Consider the following 27,299-nt stretch of genomic DNA (forward strand, 5'->3'; position numbering starts at 1 on the left):
AACTGCATCCAACCTGATTAGCTTGCATCTACCCCAGCACTATTCTAAGTACTAATACCATAATAATTTTTATTATTATTATAAAAAACCCATTCAAGTAGTTTGTGCAGGAATGGGATGAGGATGATAGAGCAGTAGCTGGAGGGTCTAGTGGGATCTGGACTAGTTTTTGAGCTCTGGGGGGATTTTTTTGTTTGTTTATTTGTTTGTCTTTTAAAGGATAGAGGAGATGTGGACTTGTTTGGAAACCGAAGAAGCCACCAGAAAGCAGAGAGGTTGAAATGCGCCATCAGGGACTGGGAATAAGTGGTTTTAGAAAGTTAGCAGGGATGGGGTAAGAGATACAGATGGAGGGGAAGGTTTTAAAAACAGATGGGAGATCTCCTTTTGAAAGTTGGCAGAGAAAGATGATAATAATAATTGTGTTATTTATTAAGTGCTTACCATAGGCCAGGCACTGTACTAAGCACTGGGGTAGATGTAAGATCATCAGGTTGGACACATTCTGTGTCCCATGATCAGAGGTGTAATCCCCATTTTACAGATGAGGTAACTGAGGCACAGAGAAGTGAAGTGACTCGGCCAAGGTCACACAGCAGAAAAGTGGTGGAGGCAAAATTAGAACCCACATCTTTCTGACTCCCAGGCTCATGCTCTATTCACTGGCCATGCTACTTCTCTACTATGTGGATATCGGGGTGGAAGGGAATTGGGATAGTAAGGAGATTTTAGGCACTCACACCTGATGGTTTTCATTTTGTTGACAAAGTGATTGGCAGGATCATCAAGGGGGAGAGAAGACGGAGATGAAGATCCTGTGTCTTTCAGGAGATACTGAAAGTTCTGAGGTAATTAATAGAGGCAGGGAGCATGGGAGCCAGCGATGAAGAAAAAGTACTGTGTCTGTGGCAGAGAGGCTAGACTTTTAGCAAGAAAAGATAAACTTGAAACGCACGATGTTTTGGGTGTCTATTTGTGCATCCAGAGAGAAGGCGTGTAGGGAGTTCGAGTGAGGCATTATGGCCTGAGAGGTCACCAGAGGGATTCTAGAGTTCCGGGGACTTTGGGAGAGGAGAGAATAGCTTCAGAGGAGGGCAGTAAAGGATGATCAATAAATGAATGAATCAGTCAGTGTTAATCAATCAATCAGTGTTTTTTTTGAGCACTTACTCTGTGCAGAGCACTGCACTAAGTGCCTGGGAGAGTACAATATAACCAATAGCTATGCATCATAATAATAATCGCGGTGTTTGTTAAGTGCTTACTGTGTACCAAGCACTGTACTAAGGGCTGTGGTAGATATGAAATAATCAGCCTGGACACAGTACCTGTCCCACACAAGGCTGATGGTTTCATTTGGATGGAAAACAGGTACGGAATCATTGTGGTGAGAAGAAAGGATTTCAGAGTTGAAAGAGATGGAAACAGTACGGTGATATCCAGCATGTGTCCACATTGATGGGAGGGTAAGGAGAGGTGGTGCAGGAGATCTGCGCCATTGAGAAGAAGGAAGAAGTAAAAGGCTGGCTGGGGACAAGGTCGGGAAGTCATCAGGAATGGCCACATTCATTCATTCATTCATTCATTCATTCAATCGTATTTATTGAATTTTAGAGAAGCAGCGTGGGCTCAGTGGAAAGAGCCTGGGCTTCGGAGTCAGAGGTCATGGGTTCGACTCCCGGCTCTGCCACTTGTCAGCTGTGTGACTGTAGGCGAGTCACTTCACTTCTCTGGGCCTCAGTTACCTCATCTGTAAAATGGGGATTAACCGTGAGCCTCACGTGGGACAACCTGATTCCCCTGTATCTACCCCAGCGCTTAGAACAGTGCTCTGCACATAATAAGCACTTAACAAATACCAACATTATTTATTGAGCACTTACTATGTGCAAAGCACTGTACTAAGCACTTGGAATGTACAATTCGGCAAAAGATAGAGACAATCCCTGCCCGTTGACGGATTTACAGTCTAGCCGGGGGAGACAGACGTGAACACTGAAGTCCCTCAGGGATCATTATAAAGGAGTAGAAATAAAGAAGGTGAAAAAGGCGACAAAACTGCTCAGAAAAGTGAGACTAGCGGAGCCTGGAAGACACTAAAAGAAAGTCTCCTCTCTGATCATAACCTTCCGTTCGATGTTTCTAAACGCTCCAGCGTATTCAAAAATAGCCTAGCAGCAACCACCCACTACCCCTTTGGGAGGGATGGACAAATCCGAGTGATGCTTATCTGGAAACTGATTAACGTGTATCACTTAAGATGTCTAGGTACTGCGTGTATGTATACTGAATGGCTACCCTGCTGATTCAAAGACGACATAAAGGACTCTGAGAGTTTTGTCAGTGTGGGCAAGCATGGCCAATGAGAACCCAGTTTGTGCCTGGTAATTCCTATCGCTTCATGTACAGGTTGCTAATCAAAAGCGTTCATTCCCTACTGCGAGCTCACCTCCTCCGAGAGGCCTTCCCAGACTGAGCTTCCCCTTTTCCCTCTGCTCCCTCTGCTGACTCTCTGCCCCCCCTTTCACGTCCCCTTGGCTAAGCCTCCTTTCCCCCCCTTTCCCTCCGCTCCTCCCCCTCTCCCTTCCCCTCAGCACTGTGCTCATCTGCTCATTTGTATATATTTTTATTACCCTATTTGTTTTGTTAATGAGATGTACATCCCCTTGATTCTATTAATTGCTATTGTTTTTGTCTGTCTGTCTCCCCCAATTAGACTGTAAGCCCATAAATGGGCAGGGATTGTCTCTATCTGTTGCCAAATTGTACATTCCAAGCGCTTAGTACAGTGGTCTGCACACAGTAAGCGCTCAATAAATACTATTGAATGAATTCATTAAACAGTACTTACTGAGTGCCTACTGTATCCCCCAGCGCTTAGAACAGTGCTCTGCACATAGTAAGCGCTTAACAAATACCGCCATTATTATTACTGGAGCAGAGGACTGTACTAAGTACCTGGAAGGGAATAATAAAAGTTAAACATGATCCCTGTCCACGAGGAGCCTACAGTCTACCCAAGTGCCTTTAGTTATATGTCCTATATAACTTACAATTCAATACATCAATGGTATTTTTCGAACTCTTGCTGTTCGCAGAGCATTGTACTAAACACCTGGGAAAGTAGTATTTGTCTATCAAAGGAGAGAAAGCAGAATTTGACTGCTGTTGGAACTAGCTGATGTGAAATCATTGAATGTCTGTCTCCTAAACTGTAAACTCCTTGTGGGCAGGGAATGTGTCTACCAACTCCGTTGTATTGTACTCTCCCAAGCACTTAGTACAGCACACGTTAAGCACTCAATAAATGCTACTGGAGTGACTGATTGATTGATTGATTGATTGTTAAAAGGCCTTTGAAAACAAGAGTCTGTCGAAGGCCTTTGAAAACAAATTAGAGGAGCAGCACGGCCTAGTGGGAAAAGCGCAGACTTGGCGGTCAGAAGGACCTGGGTTCTAATCCCGACTCTGCTACTGGTATGTGGTGTGACCTTGAGCGGGTCACTTCACTGGGCCTCAGTTCCCTTATGTGTAAAATGGGGATTAAGCCTGTGAGCCCCATGTTGGACAGGGATTGTGTCCAACCCGATTAGCTTGTATCTACCCCGGCACTTAGTCCAGTGTCCGACACATGCAAGCACTTAAAAAATACCACTAAAAAGTACGAGACGAAAGCCCCTTCCATTAATCTGAGGCACTCTTCCAGAGAAGAGTCAGCCACTTAACTTAGAATTGGAAATAGTGAACTAAACACGGTGACGGTTGTTCAGTGATCTGTGGTTAAAAAAATATTTTACTTCAGTGTGGGTTGTCGGGTTAATTAGCACGTTGACTTGGTTATTTCAGTTGAGCTGTGGATCTCTGCTGCTGCAACCTTAAAAGGTAATCTTTAGTTTCTTGGTTAGTAGTCAAAAATTAATGCTGTGGTATTTTAGCATTTGATTTCGCTGTCCTGTACCTTTAGGAGTTTGCTAATGCTATGAGAAGGAAGAATAATTGCAGAGAGAACTATACAAGTGCCTGAGAAGCTAAGTATTGAAAATTCACTCTTTATCTTACCTAACTATACAACGGACTCCATTTACCGTCAACTACTTTGATATATCTCTGTTCCCTCCTACTTTAGCTGTGAACCCCGTGTGGGACCCGCTTATCTTGTATCTATCCCAGTGCTTAGTACAGTGCGTGGCACATAGTAAGCAGTTGACCAATGCCACAGATACTATCATTATTATTATTATCGTGCAGATTGAAACTAATGCTAATTGCAGGAGTGAATTTCAGAGCCTAGCAAGGTCTAGTAGAAAGAGCACAGGTCTGGGGAGTAAGACAACCTGAGTTCTAATCCTCGTTCTGCCACTTGCCTGCTCTGTAACCAAAGGCAGGTCATTTAACCTCTCTGTGCTTCAGTTCCCTCATCTGTAAAATGGGAATAATAATACCTGATCTCCCTCTCTCCCACATGGGAGAGAGACTGGGTAGGATCTGATTATCTCAGCACTTAATATGGTCCTGGGCACGTTGTCAACATTTAATAATGCCATAGTTACGGTGATGATTATTATCGCTCTTAGTTTCCTTGAAAAACACATTCTGTTTTTTACATAACCACACCACGCCTGGAATGAGCTCCTTTCAAAGCCACCACAATTGGACAAAGAGTCCTAGCACCTTGTGTTCTGTAACCAATTGTGTTGTGCTCAAAAAGTTCAAATAGCTCAAATAGTTCTGTTCTCACTCACTAGGAGCCCCAAAGGGACAGGGACTGTGTCTGACCAGTTTAACTAGGATCCATCCCAACCTTTACAACAGTGCTTGGCACATAGTAAGCATTTAACAAATATAATAATAAAAATAATAATAATTCATGGTACTCAGAAAAGCTCACTGTGGACAGGAATTGTGTCTGTTTAGTGTTGTTTATTGGTGTATTGTACTCCTCCAAATGCTTAGTACAGTGCTCTGCACACAATAAGTGCTCAATGCATATGACTGAATGAATGAAGGAAGGAATTGAAAATAATGTATTCATGTTGACAGAAAATGATTGAAGTTTTTCAGGATTTTTTTTCCCTTAAAAAATTCCTCCCTCCCCAGCAACTCCCACCTCCCACCAAAAAACCCCCAACAATAATAAAGTTGCTATAGGCTGAGGTCCATAGTGCCCGCTGGAGAATTAGCCACTGCCAACGTTACCACATTTTGACTGTAGTATGGATACTAAGTGAGTTACTGTTGATCGAGTGCATATCTTTACAACCTTAGTTGGACATTCCCAATCTCCTTTCTGCTCTCCCAACCTCCTGTTTCTCCCCACTTCAGTCTGTATTTCACTCTGCTGCCCGGATTATCTTTCGACAGAAACATCCTGGGCACATCACCCCCCTCCTCAAAAATCTCCAGTGCTTGTCTATCAACCTCTGTTTGAAGCAAAAACTCCTCATTATTGGCTTCCAAGCTGTCCATCCTCTTGCCCCCTCCTACTGCACCTCCCTTCTCTCCTTCTCCATCTCAGCCCAAACACTCCTCTCCTCTGCCACGACTAACCTCCTCAATGGGCCTCATTCTCACCTGTCTAGCAATCAACCCCTGGCCTACGTCCTACCTCTGGCCTGGAATGGCCTCCCTCCTCACATCCACCAAACTAGCTCTCTTCCCCCTTCCAAAGCCCTACTGATAGCTCACCTCCTCCAGGAGGTCTTCCCAGACTGAGCCCCCTTTTCCTCTGCTCCTCCTCCCCTCCCCATCACCCCGATTCTCTCTCTCTGCTCTACCCTCCTCCCCGCCCACAGCATCTGTGTATATATAGGTACGTATTTATTATTCCATTCATTTTATTAATAATGTGTATAAATCTATAATTCTATTTATTTATATTGATGCTACTGATGCCTGTCTACTTGTTTTGATGTCTGTCTCACCCCTTCTAGACCGAGAGCCCATTGTCGGGTAGAAATTGTCTCTATTGGTTGCCGAATTGTACTTTCCAAGCGCATAGTATAGTGCCGTGCACACAGTAAGCACTCAATAAATACAACTGAATGAATGAAATGAATGAAGGAATAATTTTCATGATCTCTGAGTCCAGTGGTTGCCCCTCCATCTCTGCATCAATGAGATGCTCCTCCTCTTCAGATTCAAGACAACCAATCTGCTTTCTTCCCCTTACTTCCCCTTGCCGTCCACCTATTCAGTCATTCATTCAATCGTATTTATCGAGCATTTACTATGTGCAGAGCGCTGTATTAAGCACTTGGAATGTACAATTTGGCAACAGATAGAGACAATCCCTGCCCAACAACGGGCTCACAGTCTAAACGGGGGAGACAGACAACAAAACAAAACAGAACAAAACAAAACAAACCTACTGCAATCCAGCTGACACACTTTGCTCCTTCAATGCCACACTGCTCATTCTGCCTCATTTGAGTTTCACCCCTCATCACTGCCACTCTCAACCCCTTCTTCCTCCCCTCCTTTCTCCTTGGAACTCCCTCCCTCTTCACATCTGACAGAACCAGCACTCTCCCGATTTCAGAGCCCTACTAAAATTATTTCTCCTCCAGGAAGACTCCCCCTGACTAATCTCTCATCCCCCCAAACCTATTTTCCCTACCTATTGTCTATAGGAAGTTCCAACCCCTAAAACCTTACGTTCTCACTCCACACCCCCTAGCACCCATGTATATATTCTTATATCCATTTGCTTACCCCACATGTAATTAATTTTAATGTCTGTCACCCCGACAACACTGTAAGCCCCTTGACAACAGGGATTGTGCTTACTTAATGTACTGTGCTCTCCCAAGTGCTTAGCACAGCACTCTGCACAGAGTAAGTGCTTGATAACTGCTACTACTATTACCCCTTATACTCACTACTCCTTATAAAAATGATAATGATAATAAGAGTGGTATTCGTTAAGCTCTTACTATGTGCCAAGCACTGTTCTAAGCACTAAAGTGGACACAAGATCATCAGAGGGATCACAGACAAAATGTTAGGGAGAATAGATATTAAATCCTCATTTCAGAGATGAGGGAACTGAGGCATGAAGAAGGTATGTGACTCGTCCAGGGTGACATAGCAAGTACATGGCAGAGTGGGGATTTGAACCCAGATCCTCTGACTCCCAGACCCATGCTCTTTTCACTAGGCCATGAAAGTATTGATTGAATAATTGCTTAACTTATGCAGGAGTTAATCTCTCCTGCATGGAAGTGGCTAGCAGAACTACAGACCAGATAGCTACCTTACTGGGAAGATGGGGAAGCAGTGTGGCTCAGTGGAAAGAGCTTGGGCTTCCGAGTCAGAGGTCATGGGTTCGACTCCCGGCTCTGCCCCTTGTCAGCTGTGTGACTGTGGGCAAGTCACTTCACTTCTCTGTGCCTCAGTTACCTCATCTGTAAAATGGGGATTAATTGTGAGCCTCACGTGGGACAACCTGATTACCCTGTATCTACCCCAGCGCTTAGAACAGTGCTCTGCACGTAGTAAGTGCTTAACAAATACCAACATTATTATTATGGCATAAAATTTGAACCTTGGTTAGCAAATCCCCAGTTCAGTCCACTGGTTTCCCAATTCTTCCTTCCACTTTTGCTGAATGTAACATCAACAAGACACTGCTGAACATCCAACCTGACTAAATTGTATTCCCTTCCTCACCAGACCCACTGAGAGAAATATCAGTGGGTAATAAAATGAATGATGGGAGATAAGAGAGGAAAGGAGAATCTAAGGGGAAATTTGGCTCTGGACATTGAAGGCTGATTGCATATTTAACCCAGGCCGCTGAGTCATTTTTAGTTCAGGGTCTAGTGGTCATGCCCATCTGATGAGAATACAACGAATTCCATTTCCATGGAATGACGAAGTCATTTCCATCACAGCTGATGGAAATCTTGGCCGATCGTCTTAGCAATCGGACAGTCCTTGGGCAATTGTCATAGGGATCGGAGGGGCACCTTGGAGCACCAAAGGAATGCAGAAACCCTCAGAGGGCATAAAGCTGAGTGGAGATGACCTGCTTTCAGTCTGCCCTTTTGAGCAGTAGAAAACCAGAAAATTCATCTTCCCAACAGGGGTCAACAAGCCAAAGCAACAGGACACAAGGGCAGACACGACGTTCTTCGATGCTGCCTTCAAAGAGCTCCGTTCATGCTCAGGGGAGCCAAAGATGAGTTTCTTAGGAAGGATCAGATCAAGATGGGTATATTTCACTCATTCATTCATTCATTCAATCATATTTATTGAGCGCTTACTATGTGCAGAGTGCTGTACTAAGTGCTTGGAACAGACAATTCAGATATTTAGTTTTGATAAATGATAGACTCGGCCCTCCTTGGACAGGTATCCAGACCATGTGAGCTGCTGATCATGCCTGGCACGGTCTGGATAGAAATGGTCAAGGAATAGGCTGTTCCTTTTTTAGAATTTGTATTTTTATTTTATTTTTTGGTATTTATTGAGCACTTGCTATGTGCCAGGCACTTTCCTAGTGAGGAGCAGCATGGCTTAGTGGATAGAGAACGGGGTGGAAAGTCAGAAGGACCTGGATTCTAAACCAGACTCCTCCGCGTGTCTCCTGTGTGACCTTAGGCAAGTCATTTCACTTCTCTGGGCCTCAGTTACCTCATCTGTAAAATGGGTATTGACAGTGTGAGCCCCATGTGCGACAGGGACTGTGTCCAACCTGATTACCTCAAATCTACTCCAGTCCTTAGAAGAGTGCTTGGTACATAGTAAGCACTTAATAAGTTTTATTATTCTTATTATAACTAAGTGCTGAGGAAGGAACAGGCTAATCAGGTTGGATGCAGTCCATGTAACCACATGGGGCTCATGGTCTTAATATCCATTTTTACAGATGAGGTAACTGAGGTCCAGAGAAGTGAAGTGACTTGCCCAAGGTCCCACAGCCGAGACTTGGCGGAGTCAGGATTAGAACCCAGGCCCTTCCAACTCCCAGGCCCGTGCTCTAAATGGCATAATACCAATGCTGAGGACCTAGTGGTGCCTCGGTTTTCAAAAACCGGAGTAGAGCAACAAGCTCACCAGCCTGACAGGTGGCAGTCAGGAGATGAGCTACTCGCCTTGAGCAAAGGATTAGGGAAGATCAGGAAAGTAAAAGATGGAATTTAAATCAGCAGCAGATCTTGCAAGGAGAAAATGCATCTCTCTGGCTAAAGTCAAGCTTGCCAAGTCCACAGTTTGAGATGAATGTTGGTTTCCCGCAAGTCTCTTCAACTCCATCTCACATGTGGGTAGGGTAGGATTTCACCATCTATTACCTAAATGAGAATTCTGTGTATAAGCGTCCTTAATTCATCTCTGAAGAAGCAGTTTGGCTCAGCGGAAAGAGCCCGGGTTTGGGAGTCAAAGGTCATGGGTTTGCATCCCAGCTTTGCCACTTGTCAGCTGTGTGACTTTGGGCAAGTCACTTAGCTTCTCTGTGCCTCAGTTCCCTCATCTGTAAAATGTGGATTAAGACTGTGAACCTCATGTGGGACAACCTGATTAACCTGTATCTACCCCAGTGCTTAGAACAGTGCTCTGCACATAGGAAGTGCTTAACAAATACTAACAAACACCAAGCCATCTGTGAAACGGAGATTAAGACTCTAAATCCCGTGTAAGACATGGACCGCGTCCAATCCGATTATTTTGTGTCTACCTCAGAGCTTAATACAATGCCTGGCACGTAGTAAGCACTGAACAAATGCCATTAAGAGGAAAGAACCAGCATCCCTACTCCACAGACGGCCTGAGGTTCAGGTGGAGTTATCTATCTGTTCTCAAATAGCAAACCTACCTCACTTTTAGAGAAGAAAAACATAAATCTGTTCGGGGAAAGATTATCCCTCCTGCAGGATATCTCTCCCACTGTGCGATAAATGAGGCAATTGCAGGCTTTCACTCGTCTTCTGATAAGATGGTGAAGTATCAAGAAGAGAACTTCACTTCGCTCCGACCACAAGATCCACGATGCACAAAATCATCCCCTTTTGGTCCCTCCTCACTTGCCATCGTTTCTGGAATGAGGATCATCATGTGGAAACAAGAATTCCTATCTCCTAGCTCTTCGGGTGAATCTGTGTACAAACCAGGCTCCTCCTCTTCCATAAAGCAGGTATTTAATTCTCCAATTTATAGGGTTAGTGGTAAAGCTGGGACCAGAACAGAGACTCCGAATTTTACGCTCTTTTCACTAGTTCATACTGCTTCACTAATTCTTCTGTAGTTCCGCTGGTCCAGTTAGGGAGTGCTGAGTTCAGCCCAGAAGGCAGGCTATAAACTCACCGTGGACGGGGAACGTGTCTACCAATTCTGCTACATTAAACACTCCCAAACTCTTGGTACAGTGCTCTGCACACAGTAAGTGCTCAATGAATACGATTTATTGAGTAACTCATAAAGGATCGGAATAACCGGGGCGAGAAAAATCTTAAAGATAGCTCCAACAGAGATGACGACTTTGGGTTAATCAGCGGAAAAGACTCTCACTGGGCTCTGAAACACTTAGAAGCATAGTAAGAGCTCTAAAGATCACAGAGCATTCCAAGCTATTACTGAATGAGACTGGAGAGCGTTAAAGTAGAAACCAAGAGATGACAGACTGTGCCGGTACTATTCAGAAGTTTGGTATCTATTCATTTCATGTGAAGAAACTTGACTAACTGAACATATGAAGAGTACCCCAAATATAATTGATCGATAATACATTTGCCAGCCAGTCAATATTGCAATCGTATTTCCAATAGTTTATCTGATGAAGGGGAATGCTGTCCTAGTTTGTTTGGTCTGGAATCATTGCAAGTGCTATTGCTACACCAAAGATTCATTCATTCAATAGTATTTATTGAGTGCTTACTATGTGCAGAGCACTGTACTAAGCGCTTGGAATGTACAAATCGGAACGTACGAAGATAATACAGGGAATGATAATGTTGGTATTTGTTAAGCGCTTACTATGTGCAGAGCACTGTTCTAAGCGCTGGGGTAGACACGGGGGAATCAGGTTGTCCCACGTGGGGCTCACAGTCTTAATCCCCATTTTACAGATGAGGGAACTGAGGCACAGAGAAGTGAAGTGACTTGCCCAAGGTCACACAGCAGAATGTATCAATCAGCTCTGTTGAGTTATACTCTCCACAGTGCTTAGTTCAGCGCTCTGCACACAGTAAATGCTCAATAAATACCACTGAATGATGATCAGGAGTTACCCAAAGGAGTAGGCAGAGACACCAAAAAGAAATATCTATGGAGGCTCAGTGGAATATTAAATTACCCAGACTTCACTTAATTTGAGCATGCCATTTTCTTAGAGGCAGGGTAGTCTGCTGGAGAGCATTCAATCTTCATAGGTAAATCTGAGTTACAGTCCCAGCTCCGCTATGTGACTTTAGGCAAGTCACTTAGACCTGCTTAATGCATTTCGGTCTTCAGTTTCCTCATCTGTTAAAATGAGGATCACAGTAATAACAGCCTCTTCCTACCTCAAAGCGATTTTCTTAGAATGAAGGCAGCATGGCCTAATGGAAAAAGCATGGGCCTGGTAGTCAGAATGACCCGGGTTCTAATCCCGGCTCCACCAGCTGCCTGCCGTGTCACGCTGGGCAAGCCACTAAACTTCTCTGTGCCTCAGTTATCTCATCTGTAAAAGGGGGAATAAGAACAATAATAACAATCGTACTTGTTAAGTGCTTACTAGGTGCCGAGCAATGTTCTGTGAGCTCCGGGTGAGACATGGGCTGTAACCAATCTGATTAGATTGTATCTAACCCAGTACAAGCGCTTTGGGAAACAAAACCGTCTAAAACACTGAAGGTGTTATTATTATTAAAGTGGACAGAGATCAATCAATTCATGGTAATTAATGAGGGCTTACTGTGTGAGAATACTGTACTAAGCACTGGGGATAGGACAATATAGCACATTCCCTGCCCACAATGAGCTTACAGTTTAGAGGGGAAGACAGACAATGATATAAATTACTGATAGGTACAGAAGTGTTGTGGGGTTGAGGGAGGGATGAATAAAGGATGTAAACCCCAATGCAAGGTCAGAGCAGAAGTGGGTGGGAGAAGAGGGAATGAGGGCTTAGTCGGGGAGGGCCTCGGGGGAGATGAGCTTTTAATAAGATTTTGAAAGGGGGGGAGAGTGATCATCCAACAAATATGAAGAGGATGGATATTCCAGACCAGAGGCAACCTGATGACCCTGTATCTACCCCAGTGCTTAGAACAGTGCTCTGCACATAGTAAGCGCTTAACAAATACCAACATTATTATTATTCATGAGGCATTTGAATTTAAAACAACTCCTTTTCTTTCAGCTCACAGTAACGCTTCCAAGACCCTTCACTGGGAGCGTCATGTAAGCAATGAACCTTCAGTATAGACAAAAGGGAGACAACCCTCAAGCCCTTGAACAACGAAGCCAAAGCCACATCCCACTCCGAGCCATGGAGGGAAAAAAACAATCCTTCTCCTGCTTCCCCCTACCCACACAATTCCTTGACAGAATAATAATGGTAATTGTCAAGTGCTTACTTTTGTGCCAGGCACTGTACTAAATGCTGGGGTGGATACAAGCAAATGGAGCTGGACACATTCCCTGTCCCATATGAGGTTCACAGTCTCAATTCCCCTTTTACAGAAGAGGTAACTGAGGCACAGAGAAGTGGAGTGACTTGCCCAAGGTCACACAGCAGTCAAGTGGCAGAGCTGGGATTAGAACCCCTGACCTTCTGACTCTCAGGGCTGTGCTCTATCCACTACACCACACTGCTTCTCTGCTTCCTTGGGAAAATCACCTCCAGGGAATTGAACCTCTTAAAGCTAAATTGCTGCCACTGTGGAGCAGTCATCCAGCCCCTGGATTAATCCCCAGAGGTCTTTCATCCCATCAGAAGCTCAGCCATTGCATCGCATTGCATTCCAAGGACACAGGGGAAAATGCATTCTTTCCCCACCCTCCGAACAAGTCTAAGGAATAAATCTGCTTCCCGATGTGGAGCAGGGAGCTAGATTCGATTAGAGTAAAAGCAACAATACTGAAGTAAGACTAAGGTTTCAATCCGCAAAACCCCTAACGAACCACAGTTTGATCCACCAGAGTAGGATAAACCTCCTGTCGTGTAGTAAATTTTTGAAACATTCCTGTCAGTTTGAATAATTAACACTGGCTCAGTGATCTGGATTGTACAGGTGGTGAGCATCATAAAGTCTGAACTGATCAGACTGTGATGCAGTAAGAGTCCCCTCACCCAAAATAGTTGGCCTTCTTGGATATCGGAAGAGCAACTTTTTACTTACAAACTGATTGGATGGAAAATATAAAAGGCAGAGAGTGATCACAGAATGTCATTTTCACAAAGTGCTTTGTGCATAACTACCTTGCTTTGTCATGAAATACTCAGCAAGCCCTCTGCATCATATTCCCTGATTTTTCAAAAATGTGGACTAAACCAGGAAAGTCCAAAGGCTAAATAATGGGTTCCTGAGGGACTGTATCCTAGGGCGAGAGAAGAAAGTTCTATTTTTTGCAGGAAAGTGCAGAAAAAAAAGATTCCATGCCAAATAAAATGATCATTAAAATTCCTCTTTACTCTTTTACAGTTGGCTTCATTCTACACATTACTGCATATGTATCTGGCTCTAGAATAATTTGGACACATCTCTATTCACAGAGTTAATGTCATTTTTTTCTTTTCTAAATATCTCTTGAACGATATCATTCAGGATCAGAGAAAGAGTGAAATTCAATCATTCAATCATACTACTGTGTGCGAAGCACTGTACTAAGAACTTGGGAGAGTACAATATAGCATACAGAGACACATTCCCTGTCCACAGTAAGCCTTCGGTGTAGATACTTTAAAGCTATTACTCTTCTTCAACCCCAACTCCACCTTCTATGAATTCCAATCATTTGAAAAGTAAGGAATCAATGAATACAGCCCACGTCAGGGGACTTGTCAGAAGACTATCAGACCCCGAGCGATGCCAATCTATGTCAACCCCGAAGTCTATCCAGCCAAGAACACTGCCTCTGACATGGGCACCAGGTCACTGGGAGAAGCCGTACGCTGACTGCCCTCAATCAATCAGTGGCATTTATTGAGAGCTTAATATGTGCATAGTACTGTACTAAAGGCTTGGGAGAGTCTTGTCTTATGCCGTTAAGTCGCCTCTGATCCACAGCGACTCCCTGACAGCTCTCCCAGAACGCCCCACCTCCATCTGCAATTGTTCTGGTGGTGTATCCACATAATTTTCTTGATAAAAATCCGGAAGTGGTTTACTATTGCCTCTTTCCGCACATCTCCATCCTCGACTCTCTCTCCTGCCCCTGCTGCCCAGCACAGGTGAGTTTTGACTTGTAGCCGATTGCCTTCCACTCGCTAGCCACTGCCCAAGCTAGGAATGGAATGGACAGGCCTCTGCTTTCCTCTCCCTCCCATAGCCAAGACCTGTAGACAACTGGAAGCCCTCCAGATGTGATCCTGAGAGGGACTTGGGAGAGGACAATACAACAAAGTTGGTAGACACATTCCCTGCCCATAATGTGTTCTGATCCCAGTTCTTCAGCTTGTCTGCTGAGTGACCTTGAGCAAGTCACTTGACTTCTCTGTGACTCATCTACCTCATTTGTAACATGAGGCTGTGAGCCCCACGTGGGACAGGGACTGGGCCCAATCCCCGATTAGACTGTAAGCCCGTCAAAAGGCGGGGACTGTCTCTATCTGTTACCGATTTGTACATTCCAAGCGCTTAGTACAGTGCTCTGCACATAGTAAGTGCTCAATAAATACTACTGAATGAACCTGATCAGCTTGTATCTATCCCATTGCTTAGTACACACTGCCTGGATCAAAGTAAGACCTTAACAAATACCATTTAAAAAAACAACAATGAGCTCACAGTCTAAAAGGGGAGACCCCCCCATCCTCTTGGTGAGGAATGGATCATATATTATCCCTAAATCTGCCCTCTGCATACCTAACCTTTCCTCTAGTAACATATTAAAGACTGCTCTTACATGAATTTATCCAAATCTATCTTGAAAATGCCAACATTTTTGGCCCGCATAATCTAGGTGGGAAATAACTCCATCTGGCTGCCACCTACCAATGGAGTGAAGAGGATAGGGATTATTCTCCACCAGTGAATATGCCTTAGGGAAGATTGGACATTCAACAGTAACCCATGAGAACGGAATACTATTTTTAATGGTATTTGTTAAGTGCCTCCAATGTGCCAAGCACTGTACTAGATACAAGAAAATCAAGTTGGACACAGTCCATGTTCCAGATGGGGCTCACAGTATCCCCCAGTTTTGTGAGAGCAATTCTAGACTTTTATCAGTTCTCTGAGAAAGCTGACAGGATTCCCACCTCTACCCATTTCAGTGCTGACAGCAATTTCATAATAATTAGAACAATACGTATGGCATTTGTCAAGCACTTACTGTGTGACAAGGACTGTGCTAAACACTGGGGAAAATACAAAGTAATCATGGTTGTCCCACGTGGGGCTCAGAGTCTTAATACCCATTTAACAAATGAGGTAACTGAGGCACAGAGAAGTGAAGAGACTTTGCCCAAGGTCACACAGCAGACAATGGGCAGAGCCAGAATTAGAACCCACATCCTCCGACTCACAAGCCCTTGCTCTTGCCACTAGGTCATGCTGCTTCTTGGTTGGAAAAGAACTGAGCCCCTCCAACAAGATAAAATCGAAATATTCATTTAGACTTACAAAGAAAAGGTAGAGCAACAAATAGAGTAAAAGTTTCTTCCATCATTAAGATTCCAGTTGTGACTGAAGTTACCTATGAGTCCCTTAGATGAGAACTGTGAAATCAAGGGCCACATCTCTCCACCAGGAGAAATGTTACATAGCCTGAGGAGCTGGCTGTTCGAACAAGTGAATATTATGCTCTTCAGAAAAATATTTGACTTTAAATGCTTACCACTAGCCCAGGGAAAAGGGTGAGATGAAGCGATAATTACCTGGAGTCCCTCAATTGCCAATCTCAGCATGCTGGGAGTGAGTTTGGATGCCTGCTTGAACGTGAAGTTACTCCAGTCAATAATCAAAACAAATCCATTCACTTGAAGTTCAGGATCTTCAATCATAGCTTCTAAAGAAAGTAGGATGGCCCGTAATATATCCACTAAGGTATATCTAGGAGGAACAGAGAGAAAACTAAATTAAGCCAGATCACCAAGAAAATAATGAGAAAGAACTAACCCACCCATAGAAAATTCGCTCTATGCCTCCCGCTCTCTAGTTTTGACAAGAGCATCCAGTGTTGGTGATAAGCCACCAAGCATATGCTATAACATACTAAAACTCCATCGAATCTACAAAACAGAAAACCTAAGATAGCCCAGAAAAGTCACAGTTCACTTCATTGATTGATCTATTCGAATCATGTTGTTCCAAGAGACGCATTTAAAATGACCTGTAAATATACATTCTGGTATGTTTCTAGTAATTAGTCTTATATATGCTGGTACTATATAGGTTATCACTATAAATGACTTTCCAAAGCCAGTGGCTAAAAGTAGTATGGTTAAAAAAAAAACCTGTCCCAACAAGAATAACCCTGGCATTTCTCAATTCTGTATTACAAAATGTTCAGAGAAGCTGAAACAGTTTTCTCTACAAACAAGGGAGAAAAAAAGTAAAACAGTTCCATTTAAAGAAAATGCCTGCTCAGCTTGAATTCATTGCCTGAATTGAGGATTTTCCCCATTTTTATTGAGAGAGAAAGATGGAGCGAGAGAGAATGAGAGAGTATCAACTAGGAAGTTTGCATCCTTAATATAAACTGTTAAGCCTTGAACTTAATTACACTCTTTTGTGGAGAGCATATGATAATAATATGAATTATCTAAGCACTTTGAACTTCAGGGAGAAAGTTCCCCCTATGACTGCCTGGTTATTCCCAAACGTTATCCTTCCCTCACTGCTTGATAGTGCTAGCTAAACCTCCTTCCAGGATGCACTTTTTTCCTGCTTTGACTACTGCATCATTCCCCTTGTTGACCTCCCTGCCTCTTGTATCTTCAAACTCCAGTCACTACTTCACTCTGTTGCCTGGATCATTTATTTAAAAACCATTCCGTTCATGTCTCCTCACACCTCAGAAGCCTCCAGTGGTTGCTCATCCATCTCCTCATGGAGAACAGAAACTCCTCACCATTGGCTCTCAATTAACTCTCCTCCCCTCCTACCTAGCCTTGATCATAATATTGAATAATCAACTCATTCATTCCTTTCATTCATTCATTCAATAGTATTTATTGAGCGCTTACTATGTGCAGAGCACTGTACTAAGCGCTTGGGATGAACAAGTCGGCAACAGATAGAGACAGTCCCTGACGTTTGACGGGCTTACGGTCTAATCGGGGGAGACGGACAGACAAGAACAATGGCAATAAATAGAGTCAAGGGGAAGAACATCTCGTAAAATAATAGCAATAATAATAATAATAGTTGTGGCATTTAAGTGTTAACTATATGCCAAATACTCAACTAAAGTTGGGGTAGAAATAAGAAAAACAGGTCAGGCACAACCCTCGCCTCACATGTTGCTCACAGTCCAGTGGGGAAGGATAAAAAGTACTTGAATCCCCTTTAAGGATGAGGAAACTGAGGCCCCAAGAAGTGAAATGACTTGCCCAAGATCACACAATAAATAATGACAAGGTCTGAGCCGTTTCTTTTACCACAACCTAGCCCACACACTTGGATCTTCTAACACTAACCTCACTGCATCTCAGTCATGTCTCTCTCACCACCAAACTTTTGCTCACATATTTCCTCTGATCTGAAGCCGCCTCCCCCTTCATATAATGATAATAATAATAATTATGGTATTTGTTAAGCACTTACTAAGTGCCAGGCACTGTTCTGTTCTAAGCACTGGGGTGGACACAAGCAAATCTGGTTGGACAGTCCCTGTCCCACATGGGACTCACAGTCTTAATCTCTATTTTACAGAAGAGGGAACTGAGGCCCAGAGAAGTGAAATGATTTGTCCCAGGTCACACAGCAGACAAGCCGCGGAGCCGGGATTAGAACCCATGACCTTCTGACTCCCAGGCCCTTGCTCTATCCACTATGTCACGTCTCATCATATCCAATAGACTACGACTCTCCCCATCTTCCAAGCCCTATCAAACTTGAACCTCCTCCAAGAAGCCTTCCTTGACTGACTGTCCATTTCCCCACTCTATTAGCTCTCCCTTCTGCTTCTCCTAGGCAGTTGGGTCTCCACCCCTTAAGCACTGTGATACTAATCCCAACTCCAGCCACACAGAACTTTTATAAACATCCTTACATTTTTACATCTGTCTCCCCACCACTAGAATCCAAGCTTGTTGAGGGCAGAGACCAAGTCTATGAACTATATTATGCTCTCCCAAGTGCTTAGTACAGTACTTTTCATACAGAAAGTGCTCAATAAATACTATTTACTAACTGAGCCGTCAAACCATGTGGTGGTCATCCTCCTGGACACCCATCCTCATGGTTAGGAGTAGACCATAAAACACCTCTAATTTTCTCCTATAATAATGTTGGTACTTGTTAAGCGCTTACTATGTGCAGAGCACCGTTCTAAGCACTGGGGTATACAGGGTCATCAGGTTGGCCCACATGAGGCTCGCAGTCTTAATCCCCATTTTACCGATGAGGTAACTGAGGCACAGAGAAGTTAAGTGACTTGCCCACAGTCACACAGCTGCCAAGTGGAAGAGCCAGAATTTGAACCCATGACTTCTGACTCCCAAACCCGTGCTCCTTCCACTGAGCCACGCTGCTTCTCTAGAGCAAGGGCCTGGGAATCCCATTCTAATCCCAATTCTAATCCCATCCTCTCAATTGTCTGCTGTGCGGCCCTGGGTAAGTCACTTAACTTCTCTATACCTCAGTTATCTCATCTGTAAAGTGGGGATTGAGACGGTGAATCCTACGTGTATGTCCAACCCGACTTACTTGTATCCACCCTAGCTCTTAGTACAGAGCCTGGCACATAGTAAACACTTAACAAATACCACAATTGTTATTATTATTATGTTCCCATCAAGCACGAAACCAACCCAACCTTCCTCAATTCTTCAACATCTTTAGCTTTTCTATCAACCCACATTTTACCTCCCTACACCCTTTTGTGAGAACATAAGAATAGCCCATGCTTATCAAACTGAATGCTTTAATTCTTTAATTCCGTAGGCTCAGTCACACTACAGTATAATGAAGTTGTTAACGTTTATAAAGGCAGAGGGTAAGCATAAAAAAAACACGGGAAAATTTCAGGCACACCTTGAAGTTTTCCGACTTTGAAAGTTATCCTGTACAACTCCAAGTATAGATACAATTGAACATCCTTGGATGGGATGAGCTATGTGAATTCAAGGTAATTTCATTTTTATACTAGAACCACACTGAGAGTGTGCCCATGAAAGTCAGATTTTCCCAAGATACTGCTCAGAGATTTCCTCCAAAGCATAGATGGTGGAAAGGAGCTAGTCTGGGGATCAATCAGTCAACAAGTGGTATTCATTGAGTGCTTACTGTGTGCAGAGCAATATATTAGGCCAATGGAGAGTACAATACAACAGAATTCATAGACATGTTCCATTGGTATTTTGGTTAGTTTGTGATAAGAGGGGAAAAAAACAGTTAAAATCCCACGTTGTTCAATTAGTTTCATCCAAATCCTTCATTAGCACAACTATGAAGCTGGGAATTTTCATATTCTCCCCTTGCTTCTGCTCACCATCCATCCCAGGGAGTTGCTAATGAAGACAAACAAGAGCTCTAGATGATTCACAATTGCTAGTTTCAAAATTCTAAATCATCAGAGTTGGCTACATGATCTGTTGGGAGAGGGAAGCCTGGGAAGACATGCACACTCTGACTCAAAAGTTTGAAAAGGAAAAGAATGAGTCCAGAGCTAGCCCAGTGCTAATGTTTAACCTACAGATTTTCTAGTAGTTTAGGGCTCCAATAATGGACAGTAGAAAGAAAGACACTGTACAGAGTTTGAGAAAATATATAGAAAGATGTCTGGAATCAGCGGTGAATTAGTACAGCACGTGCCTGGGAGTCAGAAGGACATGGAGTCCAATCCCAGCTCTGCCATTAGTCTGCTGTGTGACCTTGGACTAATCACTTGACTTCTCTGTGCCTCAGTTATCTCATCTGTAAAATGGGGATTAAGACTGTGAGCCCCATGTTGGAAATGGACTGTATCCAACCCGATTATCTTCTATCTACCCCAGCATTTGGAATAGTTCTGGGCACCTATCATTATTGTTATTACACTGCAAATGTCTGCAAATTCTGCTCTGTGAGATAAAAATTCCAATTTTTGTCCTTTGGGGCTGTTCAGTCTTACTGCCAAATGTGATGATTGTATTATTATTGTTGTTATCATTATTATTATTAATATCAACTGTGGTATTTCTTAAGCGTTTACTATGTGCCAAGCTCCAAACTGAGCACTGTGGTGCATACAAAATAATCAGGCCTGATATAGTGCCTGTCCTACAAGGGGCTCACAGTCAGAAAAGGAGGGAAAACAGATATTGAATCTCCATTTCACAGAGGAGGGAACTGAGGCACCGAGAGGTTAAGTTCATTCAATCATTCATTAATTCAATTGTATTTATTAAGTGCTTACTGTGTGCAAAGCACTGTACTAAGCGCTTGGGAAAGTATAAATCACTTGGGGAAGCAGCGTGGCTCAGTGAAAAGAGCAGGGGCTTCGGAGTCAGAGGTCATGGGTTCCACTCCCGGCTCTGCCACTTGTCAGCTGTGTGACTGTGGTCAAGTCACTTAACTTCTCTGTGCCTCAGTTACCTCATCTATAAAATGGGATTTAAGTGTGAGCCTCACATGGGACAACCTGATTACCCTGTATCTACCCCAGCGCTTAGAACAGTGCTCTGCACATAGTAAGCGCTTAACAAATACCAACATTATTATTACAGTTCAGCAATAAAGAGTGACAATCCCTGTCCACAACGAGCTCACATTCTAGAGGTGGGAAGACGGACATCAATACAAATAAAAGGACATCAGTACAAATAAACAAAATTACAGACCTCTACATAGTGATGTGGGAACTGGGAGTGGTGGGAGGTGTGAGCAAAGGGAGCAAGTCAGGATGAAGCAGAAGGGAGTGGGAGATGAGGAAAAGTGTGGCTTAGTCTGGGATGGCTTCTTGGAGAAGATGTGCCTTCAATAAGGCTTTGAAGTAGGGGAGATGAATTGTTGGATTTGAGGGGAGAGGATGTTCCAGGACAGAGGCGGGATGTGGGACAGGGGTCGGCAGCAAGACAGGCAAGATCGAGGCAAAGTGGTAGCACCGGAGGAGTAAAATGTGTGGACTGGGTTGTAGAAGGAGAGAAGTGAGGTGAGGTAGGAGGGGGCAAGGTGAAAGAGTGTTTTAAAGCCAGTGGTGAGGAGATTTTGTTTGATACAGAGGTGGATAGGCAACAACTGGAGATTTTTGAGGAGGGTGGGTGACATGTCCTGAACTTTTCTGTAGAAAGATGATCTGGGCAGTGGAGTGAAGTATGGATTGGAGTGGGGAGAGGCAGGAGGTTGAGAGTCAGCAAGGAGGCTGATGCGATAATCTAGGCGAGATAGGCTGAGTGACTGTACTAACATGATAGCAGTTTGGATAGTGAGGAAAGGCCAAATTTTAGTGATGTTGTGAAGATGGGACTTGACAGGATTTGGGGACGGATTGAATATGCGGGTTGAATGAGAGCGCGGGATCAAGGATAACACCGAGGTCATGGGCTTGTGAGACGGGAAGGATGGTGGTGCCGTCTACCGTGACGGGAAGGTCCAGGAGAAGATAGGGTTTGGGTGGGAAGATAGGGAGTCTGTTTTCGACATGTTAGTTTGAGGTGATGGGAGAGGAGCCAAGTAGAGCTGTCTACAAGGCAGAAGGAGATGAGAACCTGGAAAGAGACAGATAGATCAGGAAAGGAGCTGTAGATTTGGATATCACCTACATAGAGATGGTAGTTGAAGCCATGGGAGTGAATGAGTTCTCCAAGGGAATTAGTGCAGATGGAGAGTAGAAGGGGACCGAGTACTGAACCTTGAAGGAACTCCCACAAGTCAAGTGACTCACCCAAGATCACACAGCAGACAAGTGGCAGAGTCAGGATTAGAACCCAGAGCTTCCGACTCCCAGGCCCGAGCTTTATCCACTAGACCTTGCTGCTTCCAATCTATCTCCTATCTCCCTAACTCCCTACTCCCTATCTCCCTACTACCCTTCCTTTCCAAAATCCTAGAACGAGTCATCTACAATCGATGTTCAGAATTCCTTAACTCCCATTCTCTCCTAGACCCCCTCCGATCTGGCTTCCGTCCCCTCCGCTCTACCGAGACTGCTCTCTCTAAGGTCACCCGTGACCTCCTTCTTGCCAAATCCAATGGCTCCTACTCCATTCTGATCCTCCTTGACCTCTCTGCTGCCTTTGACACTGTCGACCATCCCCTCCTCCTCCATACCTTATCTCACCTTGGCTTCACGGACTCTGTCCTCTCCCGGTTCTCCTCTTACCTCTCTGGCCGATCATTCTCGGTCTCCTACGCTGGAGCCTCCTCCCCCTCCCATCCTTTAACTGTTGGAGTTCCTCAAGGGTCAGTTCTCGGCCCTCTTCTGTTCTCCATTTACACTCACTCCCTCGGTGAACTCATTCGCTCTCACGGCTTTGACTACCATCTCTACGCAGATGACACGCAGATCTACATCTCCACCCCGTCCTCTCCCCCTCCCTTCGGGCTCGCATCTCCTCCCGCCTCCGGGACGTCTCCACCTGGATGTCGGCCCACCACCTAAAACTCAACACGAGCGAGACTGAGCTCCTCATCTTCCCTCCCAAACCCGGTCCTCTCCCAGACTTCTCTATCACCGTGGATGGCACGACCGTCCTTCCCGTCTCTCGGGCCCGCGATCTCGGTGTCATCCTTGACTCGTCTCTCTCGTTCACCCCACGCGTCCTATCCGTTACCGAGACCTGCCGGTTTCACCTCTACGATATCGCCAAGATCCGCCCTTTCCTCTCCACCCAGACGGCTACCTTACTGTTACGGGTTCTCGTTATATCCCGGCTAGACTACCGTGTCGGCCTTCTCTCTGACCTCCCTTCCTCCTCTCTCGCCCCGCTCCGGTCTATTCTTCACTCCGCTGCCCGGCTCATCTTCCCGCAGAAACGATCTGGGCGTGTCACTCCCCTTCTTAAACAACTCCAGTGGTTGCCTATCGACCTCCACTCCAAACAAAAACTCCTCACTCTAGGCTTCGAGGCTCTCCGTCACCTTGCCCCTTCCTACCTCTCCTCCCTTCTCTCTTTCTACCGCCCACCCCGCACGCTCCGCTCCTCCGCCGCCCACCTCCTCGCCGTCCCTCGGTCTCGCCCGTCCCGCCGTTGACCCCCGGGTCGCGTCCTCCCGTGGTCCCGGAACGCCCTCCCTCCTCACCTCCGCCAAACTGATTCTCTTTCCCTCTTCGAAACCCTACTTAAAACTCACCTCCTCCAAGAGGCGTTCCCAGACTGAGCTCCTCTTCTCCCTCTACTCCCTTTGCCATCCCCCCTTTACCTCTCCGCAGCTAAACCCTCATTTTCCCCTTTTCCCTCTGCTCCTCCACCTCTCCCTTCCCATCCCCACAGCACCGTACTCGTCCGCTCAACTGTATATATTTTCGTTACCCTATTTATTTTGTTAATGAATTGTACATCGCCTCGATTCTATTTAGTCGCCATCGGTTTTTACGAGATGTTCTTCCCCTTGACTCTGTTTATTGCCATCGTTCTCGTCTGTCCGTCTCCCCCGATTAGACTGTAAGCCCGTCAAATGGCAGGGACTGTCCCTATCTGTTGCCGACTTGTTCAACCCAAGCGCTTAGTACAGTGCTCTGCACATAGTAAGCGCTCAATAAATACTATTGAATGAATGAATGAATTCCAAGTCATCAGTGGAAGTTACCTACAGCTTATACAACCGAACAGTTGAGGGCAGCTGATTTTTCTGCCGCCTATCAGTCGCCTACCAGTCTAGAGTCCCCTTCACCTTCACATCCATGGACCGCTGTCCTCCCCATCTTCAAAATTCCTCTGAAATCCCATCTCCTTTTGGATTACTTTCTAATCCCCTTTTCTGCCACTTCCTTGCCACCCAGATACATGACCATTCACAGCTCATCATAGCACTTGTGTACATATCTCACATTATCACATCGTTCTACCTGTCATTTATTTTAGGGTCTGCTCCCCCATTAGACTGAAAGCTCCCTGAGGGAAGGTGGTATGATGATGATGATGGTGATGATGATAATGGGAGAAGCAGCATGGCTCAGTGGAAAGAACCAGCCTTGGGAGTCAGAGGTCACGGCTTCCAATCCCGGCTCCGCCACTTGACAGCTGGGTGATTTTGGGCAAGTCACTTAACTTCTCTGTGCCTCATTTACCTCATCTGTAAAATGGGGATTTAGACTGTGAAGCAGTCCACTTAGGACAACCTGATTACTGTGCATCCCCCCAGTGCTTAGAAGAGTGTGGCATATAGTAAGCACTTAACAAATACTATTATTATTATTATATTATTATATTAAGTTCCAAGCACTGGACTAAGTACTGGGGGGCAGAGGCTAGATGATCCATTTGGACTCAGCCCCAGGTCATCAAGGGGCTCACTATCTAGATCAGAAGAAAATATATTTTATCCTCATTTGTAAAACAAGGAATTGCGGCACAGAGAAGTTAAGTGACTTGCCCAATGCCACAGAGCAGACAAAAGACAGGTCCAGTACCACAATGCAGGGCTCCTGATCACAGGTTTGTACTCTTTCCAATAGACTTTGTACTCTGCCAAGTCATTAATACAGTGCTCTGCCCACAGTAGATGCTTAATAACTACTTCTGACATTGATTGATTGACTTAAAATCTCCCAGAACAATTTCTGAAATCCATAAAGGGGAATTAAAATAGATTCCTCTTCTGAATGAAAATTGTAAGAGGAAGGATTTCTCTCCGGGGATGAAACTTGATCATAGAACTGAAAGGAGCCTTTCACCCACCTAGCAACAGAGGAAAAACTTGCAAATTATACTGAGAATACTGAGAATATACTGGATCAGAGAGGTGAAGTTTATAAAAAAGAAAATGCTATAGGCTGAAAATAAGATGAGATATTTGTCGTCATTCTTGACATCCCACTGCAGTTTGATTTTTCTAGGATTTAACTAAATCCCAAGGAAGGGTACAGCTCTTGAGTAACCCATGTGCCTGAAGGAAGACAGGGAGGGACATTATCTTAAAGATGAAGAAAAGCAGATTTGCCATGCTCATATTAAAGATTACATCCCACTGTGTTCCTTTGTTTGGAGGAGAGAGGAGATGAGTCTGAGGGATTATGTTAAATTACATCTCAGGCAGCAATAAAATATTGTTCAAGAAAATATATCAGGTTCTTTTATTCTCCTCAAGGTCAAGATTCTTCTCGACTTCCTCCAGGCCTATGTTGGCAAACATTTCTCATTATTCCCACCGGCAACACAGCAGGATGTGTGTGAACTGAAACCTTTACATGGGACCTGGACATAGACTGCAAGATATCTTCTGAAACTTAGTTCTAACCTGAAATTTATATTTTGCCCCTATCTCTTATGTCATTCTTTCTCGAACGGATTCTTTAACGAGACTAAAAATTCGAAAAGAGAAGGATTTTCGAACGGAGCGTCAAAATATTCCAGTTTGGCAGTTGACCGAAAAACATTCTGAATATTCGCTATTCTAACTACACTTCCCGTAGCAGCTAGCTGAAAAACACGGGCAAGTAATTGTGCCTGGAGCCATGTTCATGTGATTACTGGATCTTAATGTGCCACACAAAATAATAATAGCCTGAATAAATGAATTTCAAATCTGCTATTTTAAAGCCATGCCATTCTCCACCGAGGGCTAATGATACTATTATGGTCCTTTACCCTTTGAGCGCCAAACGACAGAAAATGGTTCCTTTGTACATCCAGAAAGTCCTAGATGCTCTGGTATCTGAATAAGGAATCTGAAAAGCAGCGTGGCCTGGTTGGAAAGAGCACGAGCCAGGAAGGCAGAGCAGCTGGGTTCTAATCCAGGCTCCACCGCTTGTCTGCTGTGTGACCTTGGGCAAGCCAACTTCACTGTCCCTCAGTTTCCTCATCTGTGGCAAATGGGGATTTCATAAGTGTCTTCCCTCTTTCTTAGACTGTGAGCTCCATGTGGATCAGAGTGGAGCCCATCCTGTAAAACCTGCGGATTCCATGACCTGTTCTCCCTCCTACTTAGACTATGAGCCCCACTGTGGGACCTGATGATCCTGTATCTTCTCCTAGGCTTAATTCACTGCTTGGAACATAGTAAGCGCTTAACAGTTACTTTCATTATTATTTTACTCCAGGTCCCACATGGGGTCCACAAGTCTGATCCCCATTTTATAGATGAGGTAACTGAGGCACTGAGAAGTGACTGGCCTAAGGTTCATTCATTCATTCAGTAGCATTTATTGAGCACTTACTACGAGCAGAGCACTGTACTAAGTGCTTAGATTGTACAATTTGGCAACAGAGACAATCCCTGCCCAGTGACGGGGTCACAGTCTAAACGGGGGAGACAGACAGCAAAGCAAAACAGAACAAAACAAAAACAAGACAACATCATCAAGATAAATAGAATCAAGGAGCTATACACCTCATTAACGAAATAAATAGGGTAATAAATAATATATACAAAGGTCACATAGCAGACACGTGGCAGATCCAGGTTTAGAACCCAAGTCCTTCTGACTCTGAAGCCCATGCTCTGTCCACTAGACCATGCTGTTTCTCTAACCCAGCGCTTAGCACAGTGCCTGGTACATAGTAAGCACTTAACAAATACCCCACTAAAATAAAGGAACTGATGGATTGATTAATGGATTGATGGGTTGATTAATGCTTTCCAGCCACCAGAGGACATTCCCAGCCTTCCCAGACTGAGTTACCCCTTTTCCCTCTGCTCCCTCTGCTCCCTTTCTGCTCCCCCTCCACCCTCCGCTCCTCTCCCTTTCCCCCTCATCTTCCCTCAGCAAAGCCCTCTTTCCCTCTGCTCCTCCCCCTCCCCCTCCCCCTGACCTCAGCCCTGTGCTCATTTGTATATATTTTATTACCCTATTTATGTTGCTAATGAGTTGTACATCCCCTTGATTCTATTTATCGTGATTATGTTGTCTTG

At 44.5% G+C, this 27,299-nt stretch overlaps 1 protein-coding gene across 1 annotated transcript in view; it reads right to left on the minus strand.

Annotated features, from left to right (window-relative positions):
* Window positions 1-27,299, minus strand: part of CLVS2 (clavesin 2) — an 82,711-nt gene that overhangs the window by 39,245 nt on the left and 16,167 nt on the right. Inside the window, exon 2 of the mRNA XM_029057592.2 lies at window positions 16,019-16,193. Coding sequence (XP_028913425.1) covers window positions 16,019-16,193 — 175 coding nt within the window. The remainder of the gene's footprint in view (window positions 1-16,018; window positions 16,194-27,299) is intronic.

This window comes from Ornithorhynchus anatinus, chromosome 2 (genome assembly GCF_004115215.2).
Source record: "Ornithorhynchus anatinus isolate Pmale09 chromosome 2, mOrnAna1.pri.v4, whole genome shotgun sequence".
Taxonomy (NCBI): Eukaryota; Metazoa; Chordata; class Mammalia; order Monotremata; family Ornithorhynchidae; genus Ornithorhynchus; species Ornithorhynchus anatinus.